Genomic DNA, 17,752 nt, shown 5'->3' with positions numbered 1-17,752 from the left:
TACTTCCTGCCAGACGCATTGGCAAGAGTGATATGCTGGGAGATTTGACGGGAGAAAAACTGACAATAGAGGGGGAACCCCTGCCCTGCTTTGACGCGGCCACATATCGACTAGAACCACAATTAATGAAAATGTTTTCGAGAAGAACATAAAGCCGAGCTTACATTTGGTAAATTTCATCAAAATTTTGGTCGGGCGTTCGAGACATATTCGTCCAAAGTTTAAAAAGTCAAGTGTTAAGTGATTTCTGTTGCTATGCAAAAAAGAATTTCAGACTGATAATGAAACGTTTAGAAAGTGAGATAGCAATAAAAATCTTAGGTGTGTAACGTAAGCCTAGCGTAATAAAGTACGTAACACGCCTTTGATCACAAATGTTGAAACGGTTATCGTGTCCGAATAAGATATGTGATCGAATCAGTTTTATTACCACGGATGACTGGTATTTCACAGTATATACCGATATTATATAGAATAAAGAACAAGTAATTTGAATTTATGCGCTTTCAGTAAATACTAAACGGTTCGAAGCGCTTTATAAATATAACATAAACGGACCCCAGGTGTCGCAGTCATCAATATCATCTTCCCGGTAGAATAATTGTAATAACTCTGTATCTCTACGAGAAGTCGCGGATGCGAGCAGTGAGCCTAAATTGCCTGTATCGAGTTATTAACCTTTTGAATTCAGCCATGTTTTAAATTTGACAAACGTAAATTAGAGTCAATGAACAGTATAAGTGATAATTAGACTCGTATTTATCTTGATTTTGTAAATTTCAATAAGTCTCCAAATCCACAGGTCCCAAAAATCACGAGATACTATCTCATCTGCGGAGCCGCTGAACCACATCTTATTTCTGGAGTTTTACCGAACTAACCATAAGTCACATCGATGAACGACTTTTAGGTGTACTGTGCCATTATTCGTTCCATCATCATTCTGATTATGTTTAACATTGGTCGCATTCTGTCATATAAATACTGTATAGAGTTTAAGCTTTGCTGTAATTTTAAATAAATAGAATTAAATAGCAAGCTTACTCTAATGATAATAATCATTACTCACCTTTATCATGACATCTCGCTGTTTACCTTTGGTAAGAGTGTTTGAATGAACGTATAAATTTATATTTAAAAGTTTTTCGCATAAATAGTCGTCCGGTGTGGAAATTTGTTCGGGATGGCCTGAGCAACGTTAGAGCTCTGATACAAATAAGTTGTGGTCTCCCCAATTATCTGTCCCGCCCGCTGCCAGCAATTCCTAAAAATAAACGAAGGTTGTATTTGGGCGAGCATATCGGGACCTGGTCAGCTATTGATCAGCAGCCATCCAAGATAAATTTTGAGGCTTTCAGGAGGCCAGCATATCAGGGCCTCTTTAGCTATTAATCAGCAACCCTTGAAAATAAATCTTCAGGTTTCTATTGGGCCAGTAAATCAGAACCTGGTAGGGTTGTGATCAGCTATGATTGGAAAACAATCTCAAGATTTTAATAGAATTGGTAATTCTAGACCAACCCACTGTCGATCCTATACCCTTGAAAATAAATCTTGAGAATTTTGTGAACCATTAAATTCGGATATACATTCAGGAATAAGTCACATACACAAGTCTTCAAATGTGTTTTTCGCGACGAATTTCAAATATATATATATATATATATATGTAAAAAAAAATATGTATATATATATATTTGAAAAAATTTCGTCGTTTGGGTCTGATGAGCTGATCCTACTTTTTACCCATCAGAGGGGGTTCCTTATAAATCGATTACCTCATTAAAACTTGACAAAGAACACACAATAACGGGTTTATCTCATAGGTTTTGGCCTAAGATAAACCGTACCCGTTACAATATATATACAAAAAAAGCATGATCAGCTAATCGGACCCAAAAACCCTGAACAGTCGAACTATACGGACTTAGGTATCACCAAAGCCGCCTTAATATGTGTACAGGCACCTCCGCCCGTTGCTCCCTTCGCAAAGACAAGGGCTTGTTCGGCTGTTGCTCCCAGCTGGAGACAAGTGAGAGAGGCGTATGTCACCTATTCGGAGATACGGGCTTACCAGTACTCCCTTCTAATTGCGAACTCGGAATAAACAGAGTCGCCTGCCTAATTTCTGTTATGGTTTACTGACCCCAAACACCTCCAATCTTTCAGACCAGGGATTACCTTGGCTGGCTGTTGGTGTACTTCCCCTCCCCTCTTCAACGTGAAATTTTGTATTGAAGTAATTTGTTTGACAGCGAGACAGACGAGAGCATATTCTAGATAACATATGAATTTTAATAGCGAAAATTCGAACACAATGGTTATCGTCAGTAGACGGTGATATGGTTTTACAAAATTAACCGTAGAGAACAAAAATAAAATTAAAGAAATGATAATACAATCAGAATTCGTCGGTTCTGCTCCTAAATTTCACTACAGCTCAAACGTTAAATACGTGGCTCTATTCAATATTTCCTCTAGAGGTCCCGGGCTATCGTGGACTCTAATTTTTATACTCCTTTCAAATCTCGGACTAAGCTCTATACTTGAATTTCCTCTCTAAATCTCGTGAAGCTGAACTCGATAACGCTCTCTAGATGAGAAATATTTCGTTACAATGTGACGCAGTTCGGCGCTTTGCCGGTCAACTGGTACCTGCTCTTCGTGGTCCTCCAGTTTTATACTCTTCCAGGGCTGTGGTCAGGTTAGCTTGTCGACGTCAGTTCCCTATTCGTGTGTCCTGTTATGGGTCATCGTCCCGGTATGCGTTGGTCAGCGTCCGTCGTCTTTGTTTATTATTTTGTATGCTAGCAGGTCACGGTTGATGTTGATGGTGGTCTCGATCAGCTGTCCGTTCAGTCGTTGTCATGATTTGTGTATGTCACGGGCATTGTTGATATTATGCGTTCTTGAACAGATGTCCGTTACAATATATATTCAAAGGCACACGAAAACAAAACAATGTCGAACACAGGTAATGAGAGAAACTAATGACACTGTAGTCGGGCGGCTAGGCGGTCTAGTGGAGTGAGTCTCCGGTAAAGCATCTCTAGATACCAGGTTCGATTCCTGGCTCCGTCGTTAATTTTGCGACTCACCTGAAAATTTTCGAAATTGTACTCTTTATTCAGGTATGGGTGAGGTGGCTTTCGAAATCCATATTCAGTTTTATTATGGGGTATTAGTATGGGGATTTTTGAAATATTGATAAGCTTTGTAGGAAATGATTGTTATGCATTGAATGAGTTCAAATAATGAGGGCCTAAGATGAGCAGCAGATATCCTGAAAAATTTGTTCCCAAGTTTTTCCGGAGTCAGCAGTTTATGGCCTCCATGGGACTTTATTCAACTTGTTGAACAATATGCTGTCATGCGAATATTACGCAACGATTATATATATATTCATACGTTTATTCAAAACAGAGAATTGCGTTATAATTGATAACAATAATGGTGAGTGCGGGCGTTAACGTTATATTAAATTTATGTATAAGCAAAATTAGGCGTACGTTACGCCGGAAAGCAGTATTGAGACTGCTCACACGGCCTCTCGCCGGGCTCGGCGAGAGTGCATATAAAGTGCATATAATCGTGTAATTTGAGCACTGCTGCCGATAAGGAAGCCAAGCGCGCAAAGCGGGCTACGCTGCACGATGAATTTCGTACTCATTTAAATGATCCCCGGCATGTTCCTACGAGAGGATATAAAACTGTTACATTTTATGACAAATGTTCCGGCTCTATCACAATGCATACGCTGGTATTGGGGCGGAGATTTGTGCAGCGTCTCAGCGATTACATTCCGATTTCAAGTTTATACAATAATTAACGCCGGTGACTGAAACTTCTCATTGGAGACCTGCTGGGTTTGAAGGTGTGAACAAAAATCAATAATAATTCCACACACGCGGTGAAAAATTATAAATCTAGGTATTTTTCAATCTTATAATGCTTATAGTGTGTATTTTTTCGTGTTCATAGTAAAGAATAATAATGAAGTCTACACGAAATTTCTCAATCAAAGTTTGTAGGATTACTGATCAGACAAATCAGATAGTGAAACACCATGTGTATCTGATTGTCAACAGTTTGTCTTGTCCATTACGTTAATGTTGCTCATATCTTCACTGCTTTAGGGTACGAAAATATGTTATGAAGGGTATCTTCTGTGTGATTATTATCAAAATGTAATAGAAATAATAATAAGGTATTTTTTTTGATGTTTAATTACGCGAAATAATACTAAATTTGATGGTATCTTGGACATTTTTTTTTGTCTTATTATACAAAGTAAGATAAAATTAAATTCCGAATTTCAGGTAATGAAATGATATTAAATTATATAAAATGATAGAAGACATGTTTCTTTGAAAGTTTCATCTTTGATAGCGTATATCAAATTGAGAGATTTAATTTAATACAGAGTTATACAAAACTTGGAGATTTAATTAAATTAATCTATTCCTACTAGACAAAATTAGTTTAATCTAATTATACCAAATTACATTTAACAAAATTCCCGGGAACACATTTTTGTATGTGGAAGACTTTCAGATTTTTAATGGTATCATTGATTATTTATTTGGAGAAAGCATTTTAAATATGCAATCTCAATTCCAGAGAATGAGACTCGAATCAAGTACCAAGTGCGAAGATCAAATCGCGAAAATTTAAAACACTTGGTCATATACAAAGTGATGATATCCATTTAATAAAATAAAGCAATCTCGTCATATCGTCTGCATATTAGAGCTAGAGATTTATTTGGAGGTCGCAACTGTTTTTCAATGCTGTAAGAGCACTCTCAAATGGGAAACAGTTAATTCTGCTTGAATTGTATCCCATGTTTACGACGCCTCCAACGAAATGTAGTAGATTCTGTATGTTTATCACTACAATAATAGTAAACCAAACACAAACTTCTTTCAACACTTATTGGCTACAGCGTCGACAAGATACTAGACAATATTCTAAATACAACCTTCAATAAAAGAAAATGGATGGATTTTAAGATAACAGAAACACAATACCTCTCTCTCTCTCTCTCTCTCTCTCTCTCTCTCTCTCTCTCTCTCTCTCTTCTCTCTCTCCCTCTCTCCCTCTCTCCCTCTCTCCCTCTCTCCCTCTCTCCCTCTCTCCCTCTCTCCCTCTCTCCCTCTCTCCCTCTCTCCCTCTCTCCCTCTCTCCCTCTCTCCCTCTCTCCCTCTCTCCCTCTCTCCCTCTCTCCCTCTCTCCCTCTCTCCCTCTCTCCCTCTCTCCCTCTCTCCCTCTCTCCCTCTCTCCCTCTCTCCCTCTCTCCCTCTCTCTCTCTCTCTCTCTCTCTCTCTCTCTCTCTCTCTCTCTCTCTCTCTCTCTCTCTCTCTCTCTCTCTCTCGCTCTGCCTCTTCCTCTCCCTAGTTAATAGCATTAGTATTAGTTAACAAGGGCTCTATAAATAGGAACGTGAGACGATATGTATGGCTACTTTGCGGTATTAGTTATTAGGTTTTCTGAACATGATAATGTGAGCTGAAAAGTTATGTCGTCTGAAAAAAAAACAAACTAAAACAAACTACTATGTGACAATCTCGTTCCCACAAATCCTTATTTCCAAAATCTTACTTTTTACTTTTTACTTGTACTTTTACTTTTTACATTCATTATTTAAATCTATTTTGATTATCTTTATCTTTATTTTTAATTTTTATTTTATTTCATTTTATTTTATTTTATTTTATATTTTATTTATTTAAATTTGTGTTTATAAATACTGTAAACCCTCTCTATGTACATAATGTAATCTATATTTTGCCCTTTAGCTTTGCTTGGGTAATTAAAAATCAATCAATCAATCAATCAATCCCTCTCCCTCTCCCACTCCCTCTCTCTCTGTGAGATGTCAAACGCGCTTTAAATTGCTCCTTAGTTTTACACAGTTTCGCGTCGAAATAACTGTCTGAATTTCAATTGTGACACATCAGTGGATAGGTTGTGATTTCATGCAATTTGCGAAGAATTACATGTGGAAACCCAGTAATTGTACTTTGAACGTTACGTGCTCCCGTGATCCATCCTGTATCAATACATTATTGCCGCGCTGATTTACTGCGCATCGTTGACAGGTGTGCGGGTGTATAAGCAAAATAGATAAGAGTTAATACGCCACCGTCTTGTTTGTGTTGTGCGTGATTTTTTGAACCCAACTGTTTCCAACGCTCAGCTGTGCGCGAGTGGCTCACTCGAACGATAAATACTTTTATCCTTGTGTCGTCTAGTGTTCATTAGAGCTGTATAATAAGTGTGTGATCTGTTTACTGCCAACCTAGAACCTTCTCTCTCTCTCTCTTAGTATCGACTGGAATCAGCAGCCGTAGCGTTTCTCTCTCTCGCCATAAGAGATTAAATCATTACTATCTGATACAATGTCTCGCTGTGGAATTTGCAGTCGCTCGACTCGTGTCAGTGAAACTGTTCAATGCACAGGTGATTGCGGCTTGTCATTTCACTTTTCGGGCGCCGAAGAAAAATTTTCATACAACCTTGCCGACTTAAACAATACAGACAATACAAGCAAATTTCGTTGTGACACTTGCTCAATGCACCACTCCACCATCCTACAACGTACACCTCCACCATCGATCACTCTAGAGGATGTTATGCGACAGTTGCAGCTGTCGAGTGCTGCGACTGACAAAAAATTAGGCTAGATTCAGAACTCACTCACTGGAGTCGAACACAATATTGTCGAGTTACGCACTGAAATCTCCGATCTTGCAGCTTCACAGGACGCCTTGACCGGTCGCATTTTGACTCTCGAAACGAACTCAGAAAATGCTCGGGTTGAAACAGCTGATTTGAAGAAAGAACATCTTTTACTCAAGGCCCGAATTAACGAAAAATCAGGCATCTTATCGTCGTCAGATCCAGCCCACGCCTTAACTAAATCTGGACAGTCGTCTCGACCATCGTCTCACATGACTGACCTGGTAATTTCTGGTGTCCCTCCCAGTATTACTGACAGTCCCTTACAAGTTGCATCGAAAGTGTTTGACGCACTGGGTGTCAGTGCATTCACAGGCGATATTCTCAACACTCGTCGACTGACCAAAGGCGTTCCTGTGATCGGACCTAGTGATCAGCCTACTTAACCTATCAATAGAAAATAATCTTTGTCATCTCGCTAAAAGCAGTTCGAGTGCGAGGTTATATCATCGAAAGAAACCGAACAAAGCGGAATCTGTTAGTCAGTGAAGTTTTTTCGACCAACCTAGAAGGCAGCGTCTATGTCAATGAACTTCTCCCAATTGATAAATATAATCTACTATCAAAAACTAAAGCCAAGGCCAAATCGTGCTCATTCAAGTATGTATGGGTTAGCTCAGAATCTATCTTGGTCAGACGCGGGGACGGTCAACTGATCATCTACATCAACTCTGAAGCCGACTTATCCAAGCTCATCTGACTGACTGACAGCGCCACATCAAGCAGAGTTTGAAGCACCAACGTATCTCCAGGCAGCGTTTCTTCATCTGAGAAATTGAAAATTGCCCAATTTAATGCAAATTCCCTTCTCGGTCATATTGATTTTATTCGTCTCTACTTTCAATCTCGTGCGTTTCACATAATTTCTATTGCTAAAACTTGGCTTCATGCGCACATAGCTGATGACCTATTGAAAATTAACGATTATTTTATTATTCGGAATGACCGGGAAGGTAAAGAAGGTGGCGGAGTCGCATGCTACGTGCACAATTCCCTCAAAGTTAAATTACTAGCATCATCTCCTAACGAATTCACTAATTCTCCTGAATTTTTGATCATCAATGTTAATTTTTCTCATTTACAATCTCTCTTATTTGCATCGATGTATAGAAGACCAAAAGGTCGTCTTTTTCCTTATCTTCCTGTTAACATTTAATCGTTTTTCTCACGCTTATCGAAACATTATTTTTGCGGGTGATCTGAATTGTAATTTATTGGGTGACCACTTTGAGTCGAATTATCTACGGAAAATGATCCATTCTCGTGCGCTTCACATAGTTCAATCCGATGCGACCTACCACACTGCTACAGTAGATTCATGGCACGATGTGATCGTTGTAGACAATCCTGTGAAAATGATTGAGTTTACCAAATCTGAAGGTCCATTCATTGCTGGACATGACTTACTGGAGTTAGCGTTTGAAGTCTCTGCTGTCCAGCCACGACAACTCGTTCGACGCAACTACAAAAATTTTGAAACCGCTGAGTTTCTTAGTTCCCTGCGTGACATTCTGATCGAGCGTAGAGTTTTTGATAAGGTGCGCTGTACTTCGTCTGACGATATTGATTGTTTGACCGTAAGCTTCTCTTCGTCGCTTTTGGACGCATTAGATATTCGTGCTCCAATTCAAACTTTTACGGTAACAACACCTTCTGTTCCATGGTTGACAAATGACCTGAGAAGTCGCATTCGAAATCGCAATGTGCTTTATAAACAAGCGAAACGCTCTAACGTCCTGCTATGTTTTGAAATCTATCGACACACTCGAAATGAATTGGCAACTGATATAAAACAGGCCAAAAGCACGTACGAATATAATCAACTCGCGGAAATAACCGACCCGGCGAAAATGTGGAAGGAGCTCGCGAGATTAGGTCTAGTCAAATCCTCCCTCTCCTCCCTTGAAATTTTTTCACTAATGACCAGCTCAATAGCTACTACTCGGACATCTCGAATGCTGCTAACACTTGCTTTCACGATGATTTTACCGCGATTATGCTACCACTATCCAATATTCCACCAAAATTTTCTCTGGCTCTTACTACTCCAGATAAAATCTTCGAAATCATCAATATCTCCCCGCTCCGTTCCTACTCATCAGGTCCCGATGGTACCCCTCTATTCTGTTTAAACTCTGCTTTCCCTGAAATTTCTACTCTTCTTACCGCTCTTTTCAACGAATCCGTTCGACTAGGTTATTTTCCATCTGCGTGGAGACGTGCTTTTATTAGACCTTTGTCGAAAATTAGGTCCCCGCTATCCCCATCAGAAACAAGACCTATTGCTAATCTCTCTGAGTTGTCTAAGGTATTCAAGAGGGTTGTGCGCCAGCAGATCGTAGCATCTATAGAGAGTAATAATTTACTAGATCCAAGGCAATCTGGTTGTCGATCGGGCTACAGCACTCAGTTGGCTCTGCATAGAGTGGGTGATGATGTTCGACGGGGGATTGAAGCACGTAAGGTCACAATTTTAATATTATTCGATTTCAGTAAGGCATTTGACACTGTACCGCACACTCTTCTTCTTGCCAAGTTGGAGTCTCTTGGGTTTTCCACATCTACTCTATCGTGGTTTTTCCACTATCTTACAGGTCGAACGCAAGCTGTGATCGATGACGACAGGTCAGCCTCGCAATGGCTACCCACGACCTCTGGGGTCCCATAAGGCTCAGTGCTTGGCCCCCTTCTATTTCACTTTTTATCAATGACATAGGGAACGCATTAAACTACTCAGAATACATGATCTTTGCTGACGACACACAAATTTATATGACCATCCCCCCGAATAACCTCGCTCAGGGACTTTACCTAATTGCTCACGACGCCGAGTCCATTCTCAGTTATGCTCATTCTAATGGGCTCATGTTAAATTTGGTTAACAATAAGTCCAAGGTCATGATTTTGGGTAGCGATGCTTACGTCAGGTCGATTGATGTCGATAGCTTGAGGCCGATCGTTGTTGATGGAGTTTCTCTTCCGTATGTGTCGGAAGCAAAAAACCTCGGTGTTATCACGTGCTCAAATCTCTCTTGGAATAGTCATATCTCATCTGTTTCTCGGAAACTTCACTATACGCTCCACAAAATGAAGTTCCATAAAAACTCTATCTCACCGGCTCAAATGCAAATTAGTCTCTACCCTCGTCTCTACCCTCATAGTTCCGTACATTGACTATTGTTGCCTGGTTTACCTGGATCTAACTGACGAGCTCAATACCAAGCTTCAACGATTAGTTAACTGTGCAATTAGATTTATCTTTGACATCCGAAGAGATGAGCATATCACTTCCTATAGGCATCGCTTGGGCTGGTTATCAGTCCGAAATCGTAGGTTATATCTCCATGTACAATATCCGCTATCGCAGTGTCGCTTCGTATATACGGGAACTCCTGGTCACTGGGGATCCCAACTTGCGACGATCATCTCGATATCCCGCCTCAGCTTCTTTTTTTCACATCCCCAGACATTGCACTGCAGCTCTTGCAAATTCTTTTCAGCTCTCTGGAGCAAAATTCTGGCACTCCCTACCACAACCGATTGTCAACGCTAGCTCCATACGTATATTTAAATACCTCCTTTTCTCGTACCTTTTCGCTAGCGAATCTCCCCGCCTCTGAATGTGGTTTCCGTACTACGACTATCCTGTGATTATTTTATTATTATTAATATTTACTACAGTTCTGTTACTCTCTATTATGCTTATAGTAGTGCATCCTACATTGTTACTGTATCAAAACTTACTAACCTACTATTACTATTTTATATTATTACTATAGTAATTACCATTACAATTATCATAATCATTATTATCGAATTAATGCTCTATGCTTACGTCGTGCGTACTGACATTGTCATCCGGCATCTCGATCGCTTTGCTCTACCATTGCTCATCCCTTCATGCTTATGCTAGTCCTGTGATTAAGTTCTAGTTCTAGCTTGCTCAGTTATTCATTTCCTAACCTAACTAACATCACATAGCTTTGATCACTTCTCGTGTTCGTAAATTCTTTAAATTCTTTATTATATTTAAGTTAGCCAGTAAGTTAAGTAGCTGTGTTTAAGTAATAGGTCAAGTGATCACCATTTGTATCTCATTTACTATTCGTTGTTTGCATATGTATTCCGAATCTTATCTACCTTTGCCCCATAGTCAAACTAGGGCATCAATAAATTATAATCCCTCTCCCTCTCCCTCTCCCTCTCCCTCTCTCTCTCTCTCTCTCTCTCTGGGGAGTACCTGTTTAGCTACTTTCTGTCAACCTCCTTTTCTAAATTATTTCTTGCTGTCTCCTGCTCGTTTTTGGGCTCTGCTTCCAGGTTTTTTTCCTTCCACGTCGCTCTGGCAAAATTTTGAGCTAAAAATCGTCGTTGCTCTCTTCTGAGCTACGGGCTGAGGTAATAAACCGAAAACTGGTTCTTTATGACCTAAAATTCTTGGCTGTAACGACTTTGACAGATGACGGACGATTTTCAAGTTGTTTACAACTCCCACGCTGCCTTCCCTCTTCCCATTGGATGACCGCTAGAGAATTGCTCGTTGAGCTTCGTTGGACTGTGATCCATCTATTCACAACCTCGGTGATCTACATGACTGACTTCTGCTGCCATCCATAGTGTCCACATCGTAACTACCATCTCTAGATCAACAGTGTCGCGTAGTGACTCTGTATGTCTCCCCCTCTCTGATTTAAATGTAAGAAGTCGATAGCAAATCAAGCATTATCGTCTTCTCAGTGCGGCCGTCACTTCCATCCCGGCTGTAGTAAAAGTTACCTAACTTACCGATCAGTCAATAGCTGTTGCTTAATTTATCTTACCACGATGTTTGGTAGAAAATCATCTCAGCTCAATGCTGGCGCAGTTTCAACTTCTCTACCGACCATGCAGAATGATCAGGTTACACTACAGTCAATTATGGCCATATTACTTAATTCTGAAGCGAATTTCGCTGCTTTTGCAAATGAACAGAGACAAGCGATACAGAATATCAAAACTTCAGTCAGTGAGTTACCAAAACTTATTCAAACCGTCACTGCTCAGTCTGAAAAAATCGACCGGTTGGAGAATGCTAATGCTTATCTAAAGCAGGAGATATTGCAATTAAATTCGAAACTCGAAGCTCTAGACACTAGACATAATGACACGCCAAACAAGATTGTTGTAGCTGGCCTTCCCACTGGACTGGATCTGACACTCCGGTTTCTGTGGTTCAAAAAATTTTCAATGCAGTCGGCATTACTGAATTGATACCTTATATCCTTGCTGTCAGAGTAATGCAAAAGAAAAACAACACTACAAATAGTGAGTTGCTTCCGTGAGGCGCGCATTTATCGATGCGTATGTCTCTCTCTTTCTTGTGGTCACCCTCACTTCTGCTGCAGTCAGAGAAGCAGTTATTAACAGCAAGCGCGTTAAACATGACTTAAAAATCAGCGAGGTTCTTGGTTCAAATTTTTCCGGTAACATTTTTATTAATGAGTTCTTGCCGTCAGATTCGTACAAATTATTGCAACAGACTAAAGCCCGTGCTAAACAAACCTCTTAAGACTATGTTTGGGTTGAAAATTTTACCGTTCCTGTTAAGAAAGCGAATGGTCAGCAACCGTTCATTATTCGCACTATTAATGATCTTGAGCTTCTCATTCGACTGCCTCAACCGGACAAATCTTTTTCAAATCCTTCTCCTCATACTCAATCTGTGTCATCTCATGTAAAAATTACTCAATTCAACGCTAACTCCCTGCTTGCTCATATCGATCTAGTCAGAGCTTTTTTTTAAATCAAACTTCTTTCACATGATTTCTATTTCTGAGACGTGGCTTCACTCACACATTCATGATGATCTCATTAATATTAGCAATTATTTTATTATTAGAAATGATAGGGAAGGTAAAGAAGGGGGCGGGGTTGCAGTTTATATTCATACTCCACTTAAAGCTGATATCCTCTACGCGTCCCCTAGCAAATTCTCAAACTCCCCTGAATTTCTCATTCTTGATATTTTTCAACCAAATGGTGAATCTCTATTATTTAATTCTGTATACGTATAGGAGACCTGAAGGTCATCTCTTTCAAGATTTCACCTCGAGCCTTAATCGTCTGGCGCATGCGTATAAAAACATCATTATAGTCGGCGATCTAAATTGCAATCTTCTATCCAACAACTTCGAAGCGCTTTCTTTAAGAAACTTAGTTTTGTCTCATTCTGTCTTTCTTGTTCCTTCTGAAGCGACATTTCATACTTCGCACTCCGATTCTTGGCTCAATGTGTTTATCTTGGATAGTGAAGATAAATTTTTGTCATACTCTAAGTCGACTGCTCCCTTCACCGTAGGTCATGATCTTCTCGAACTTAGGTTTGCGTTTGATTTATCTGTGCCTTTACAACGGCAAATAACAAGGCGCTGCATCAAGACTTTTAGTCAACGAGATTTTCTTAATACGCTAGATACTCTATTATCTCCAACTGAACCTGTTCTCTTTCCTCACTCGATTACTTCTCTAACTGATGTAGATTTACAAGTACAGTCGCTTGCATCATCTCTTTATTCAGCATTTGATTTACATGCTCCCAATCGTTCGTTCGCCGTAAGGAGAACAGTGTCACCATGGCTCACTCCTGAGTTTAGATCAAGAATGCGTAATAGGAACAAACTCTTCAAACATGCGAAGCGTACGAGTAGTCTTTTAGGATATGCTATCTATCGTCAATACCGTGACAAGCTGACCACTGACCTCAGACAAGCAAAAAATCAGTACCTTTTAAATAAACTGAGCTCTATTGATGAGCCGGCTAGAATGTGGAGAGAACTTGCAAACTTGGGCATCACAAAATCTACACTTTCATCTCCACTTCATTTCTTTTCTCCTGAACAGTTAAATGCTCATTTCGCCTCTGTCTCTGGAGTAAATCCTCCATTAACATTTTCATCTTTTTCATCCATGCTCATAGAAAGCCTCAACCTCTCCTATCCTTCTCATTTGCCTCGATTTCCATTGATACAGTGTCTCATTATCTTCACTCTCAACTATCTAACTCACTTGTGTTTGGTGCAGACGGTATTTCCTTGTTCTGTATGTCCAAAGCTCTACCCAAGCTAGTTTCACATCTAACATCCATCTTCAATCTCTCTATTCACCATTCTCATTTTCCGAGCAGTTGGAAGCGAGCGCTCATAAGACCACTATCAAAAATCAAAACACCTCGCTCACCGTCTGATACCCGACCAATTGCCAATCTCCCTGAATTTTCGAAGCTCTTTGAGAGGATAATTCACAATCGGATTGTTGACTTCCTTCAACTTCACGACATCATTGATAATCGACAATCAGCTTACCGCAGTTCATTTAGTACCCAAACAGCGCTTTTAAAAGTTTCTGACGATGTCAGGCTAGCTATTGATGAGCGAAAACTAACTATTTTATTACTATTCGATTTTAGCAAGGCCTTCGACACTGTCCCTCATCTACAACTTCTCTCTAAACTAAAGAGGCTCGGGTTTTCTGATTCAGCTCTCACTTGGTTTTTCTCGTACTTAACGGGTGGATCGCAAGCTGTTGTAGATGATCAGGGCGGTTCTTCTAACCGGCTCAATACTACAGCTGGTGTTCCACAGGGTTCAGTTCTTGGACCACTGCTTTTCACCCTTTTCTTAAATGACATTGGAAACAATTTGCGTTATTGTCAGCGAATGATCTTTGCAGATGACACGCAAATCTATTTGCACTGTTTACAATCCGAAATAAATAATGCGATTGCCAAGGTTTCTCACGATGCCCAGGTCATTGCTGAGTTTTCTCGTTCGAACGGTCTAGCTCTAAACATATCAAAATCGAAAGCCATTATTCTTGGCAGCAATTCCTATGTTGGTAACATTGATTTGACTACTCTACCATCCATTTCTATCGGTAACAATCCCCTACCTTAAATTATGTATCGAACGTCCGCAATCTAGGTATCCTCCTTGACAATGATCTCTCATGGAACCACCACATCTCTTTGATATCGCAGAAAATATATGCGATACGACATAAACTTAAACATCACAAAAATTCACTTTCTGTACCGCTTCGTATTAAACTGATCAGGACTCTTATATTCCCTCATGTAGACTACTGTTGTCTTGTATACATATAATGACTTAACTGACGAACTGAATACTAAACTTCAGCGTTTGATAAACTCGTGCATTCGTTTCATTTTTAATTTACGTCGTGATGAACGCATTACTCCTTACCGTCTACAGCTGAATTGGCTAAATGTGAGCAATCGTCGAAGATATTTTCTTGGCATAATGACATATCGTATCCTCTTTATGAAATCACCTCTCTATCTGAAGCTTCTCCTTCCCAAACTCGACCCTGATCTGCGACGTTCTTTTCGACTTCCTTCTTCCTCCATTTTTCATATCCCTATTCATAGAACAGCACTGCTCTTTTCGACTCACCGCAGCATATCTCTGGCACTCGTTACCAGCTAATATCACTTCCTCCCCCACTCTAAGTATATTGAAATCACAACTTGATGCACATTTTTAGCAGCTAGAGCGGGGTTTGTTAAGTGCTCAGACATAATAAATTCATTCATTAAATTCAGCATGAATTATTTCCGATTTCTTCTTAGTTCGGCTCTGGTCTGTGTATATCAACAATATATCAATGCAATAACCTTCTTTTGATTTCCAGTCCTATGAGCCTAACATTGTACTATATTACTCTGTATTTGATTCCCATATATCTTTATTATTTTGTTATTTCCATTTTTAGTTCTTTTTAAGCATTTAAATTAAGATCCGAATCTTGGTTCTCATCCATGTTAAATGTAATAAATACTAAATTTTCTTGGGAACTTGGACAGAATTGATCAGATTCAACTTATGTTACCATGTTTTAATATCACTGGACGTAGTATCTCTTTTTACTAATGTTCATAACAGTTTTATAAGGAAAATCATCATTGAGCGGTGGGATGAAATCCAGAAATTTGTGCAATTGGACCAGACTACTCTACTAGAGCTTATTGATTTTTGTTACGACTCGGGATATTTCGTGTTTGATGGCAATTTTTACCTTCAGAAGGAAGGATGTGCTATGGGGAGTCCAGCAAGTCCTTCAATTGCCATCATTGCAGTAGATTATGTTGTTTCAATGGCGTTGACTCACCTTGACTTTGAAATTCCGATTATTAAGTCGTATGTTGATGATCTCTTCGCAGTGGTTCCAAAGGATAAAGTAGACAGCATCTTAGATGTGTTTAATAGTGTTGACAAGGACATCCAGTTTACCTTGGAAGTTGAGAATAACGGGAAGTTGCCTTTTTTGGACATACTAATAGAAAGATCAGAAGATGGTGATCTTATAACTTCTTGGTTCAAGAAACCGTACAGCTCAGGAAGAATTTTGAATTTTAATTCCAATCATCCATTGAGCCAGAAATTGGGGGTTGTAAAAGGGTTTTTGAACAGAGCCATGCGCTTGAGTCATGTGAACAAGACCAAGGAAAGTATTCGCATAGTTAGAAGATTACTGTCATCTAACAATTATCCAAACAAGGTCATCAGCAAGTGTGAGAAAATTGTGTCCGAGAGGATTAGAAACAACATCAGGAGCAACAATGTCAACAGGAATTGGTCGTTTAGCAGATTTCCCTACATAAAAGGCTTGTCACCAAGACTGGGATCTTTATTTAGGCACACCAACTGCAAGTTGGTATTCTATAATGTATTCAAGGTTAAGGATCTATTTTCCCGGCTAAAAGACAAAGTGGAGAAAGAAGATAGATCTGGCCTGGTATACTGGATTCCGTGCTCGTCTGGGAAATGGTACGTTGGACAGACCAGGCAAAAATTAAAAGCCAGAGTGAGACAACACAAACTTGACTGCAGACCTGAGAAGTCCATAAAAAACAACAAAACAGCATTAGCGGAACAACACTTTGTTGAGGATGGTCATAACTTTCAGTTCGAGGATGTTGAGATTTTAGATCTGGAGAAAAATTACATGAAGAGAAACCTAAGCGAAATGATTTTTATTAAGGCGATGAATTGTGTCAATTTTAGATCCGACACGCAAAACCTCAGTACAATTTACAGTGACCTGATGAATGATGTTAAGGATTTAGTGAAGTCATAGTAATTATTTTTATTTTACTTAGAGGTTGAACTTTCGCGCACAATATGAATAGTACTAGTCATGGACAACAGAGTCATGTTGACAATACAGATAATGCGACCTCCACACGTACTATCACACTGTGTGAGAGTAGTACAGTCTGTGATTTAAGAGTCACTACGTTTGACATGTGTATTTGTCCATCATTATATTTGTCCATTTTATTTTATTTAAATTGATTTATTGGCACAATGAATTTATAATTTTATTAAAAAAAAAAAATGTATATATCCCAATAAACATTGCTGGTAAATAAATCGTAAGAAATTCGTCGAAAAATAACGTTGTATATAGTTGAATAATCGTTCAGCACATACGTTTTTTCTCATGAAAAATGTCTGCCCTGATATAGGTTTTTTCTACTGCGCTCATCAACGTTTTCTGTTAGTGATTATGATCTGGATATTCCACGGTTGAAGTAAACGTCGAAATTACGGTTTTCAGAAACGTATTGAAACAAGTATGAAAGAACGCAATTTAAATGTTAACGTAGACGTTTAATATATACCCGTTATAGCCACCATTTTTCGTGGTTCAAACACGTTTAATAAGCGTGTTCATTGGAAAATTTTTTTTATAATAATACACGTACTTAATGTGTGTTGATTTAACGTAAAAACGATATCCGTAAACAATTATTATACGTTTAATTGAATACACTTAATCGAATATCACGCGGTTCCGATAAACGTGTAACAACCAACTTGAGAATATGTTTTCGGTATAATTTTTCATGTACTATATTAATACACAAGCTGTTAAAAGCTTCTTGTATGGTCAATATGGACTTATCTCAGGGGTTAGATGATACAGCAACGCTCACATTCTTAGCTATTTC

General features: G+C 39.2%; 1 protein-coding gene across 1 annotated transcript; it reads left to right on the top strand.

Annotated features, from left to right (window-relative positions):
• Positions 1-15,834: 15,834 nt before the first annotated feature.
• LOC124182101 lies at positions 15,835-16,875 on the top strand. The gene has a single exon (XM_046568922.1). The coding sequence runs from the start codon at positions 15,835-15,837 to the stop codon at positions 16,873-16,875; it is 1,041 nt and encodes a 346-aa protein (XP_046424878.1).
• Positions 16,876-17,752: the final 877 nt, after the last annotated feature.

Source organism: Neodiprion fabricii, chromosome 1 (genome assembly GCF_021155785.1).
Source record: "Neodiprion fabricii isolate iyNeoFabr1 chromosome 1, iyNeoFabr1.1, whole genome shotgun sequence".
In the NCBI taxonomy this organism is placed as follows: domain Eukaryota; kingdom Metazoa; phylum Arthropoda; class Insecta; order Hymenoptera; family Diprionidae; genus Neodiprion; species Neodiprion fabricii.
Note: the sequence above shows the minus strand (reverse complement) of the source record. Positions and strands in the feature narration are given on the sequence as shown.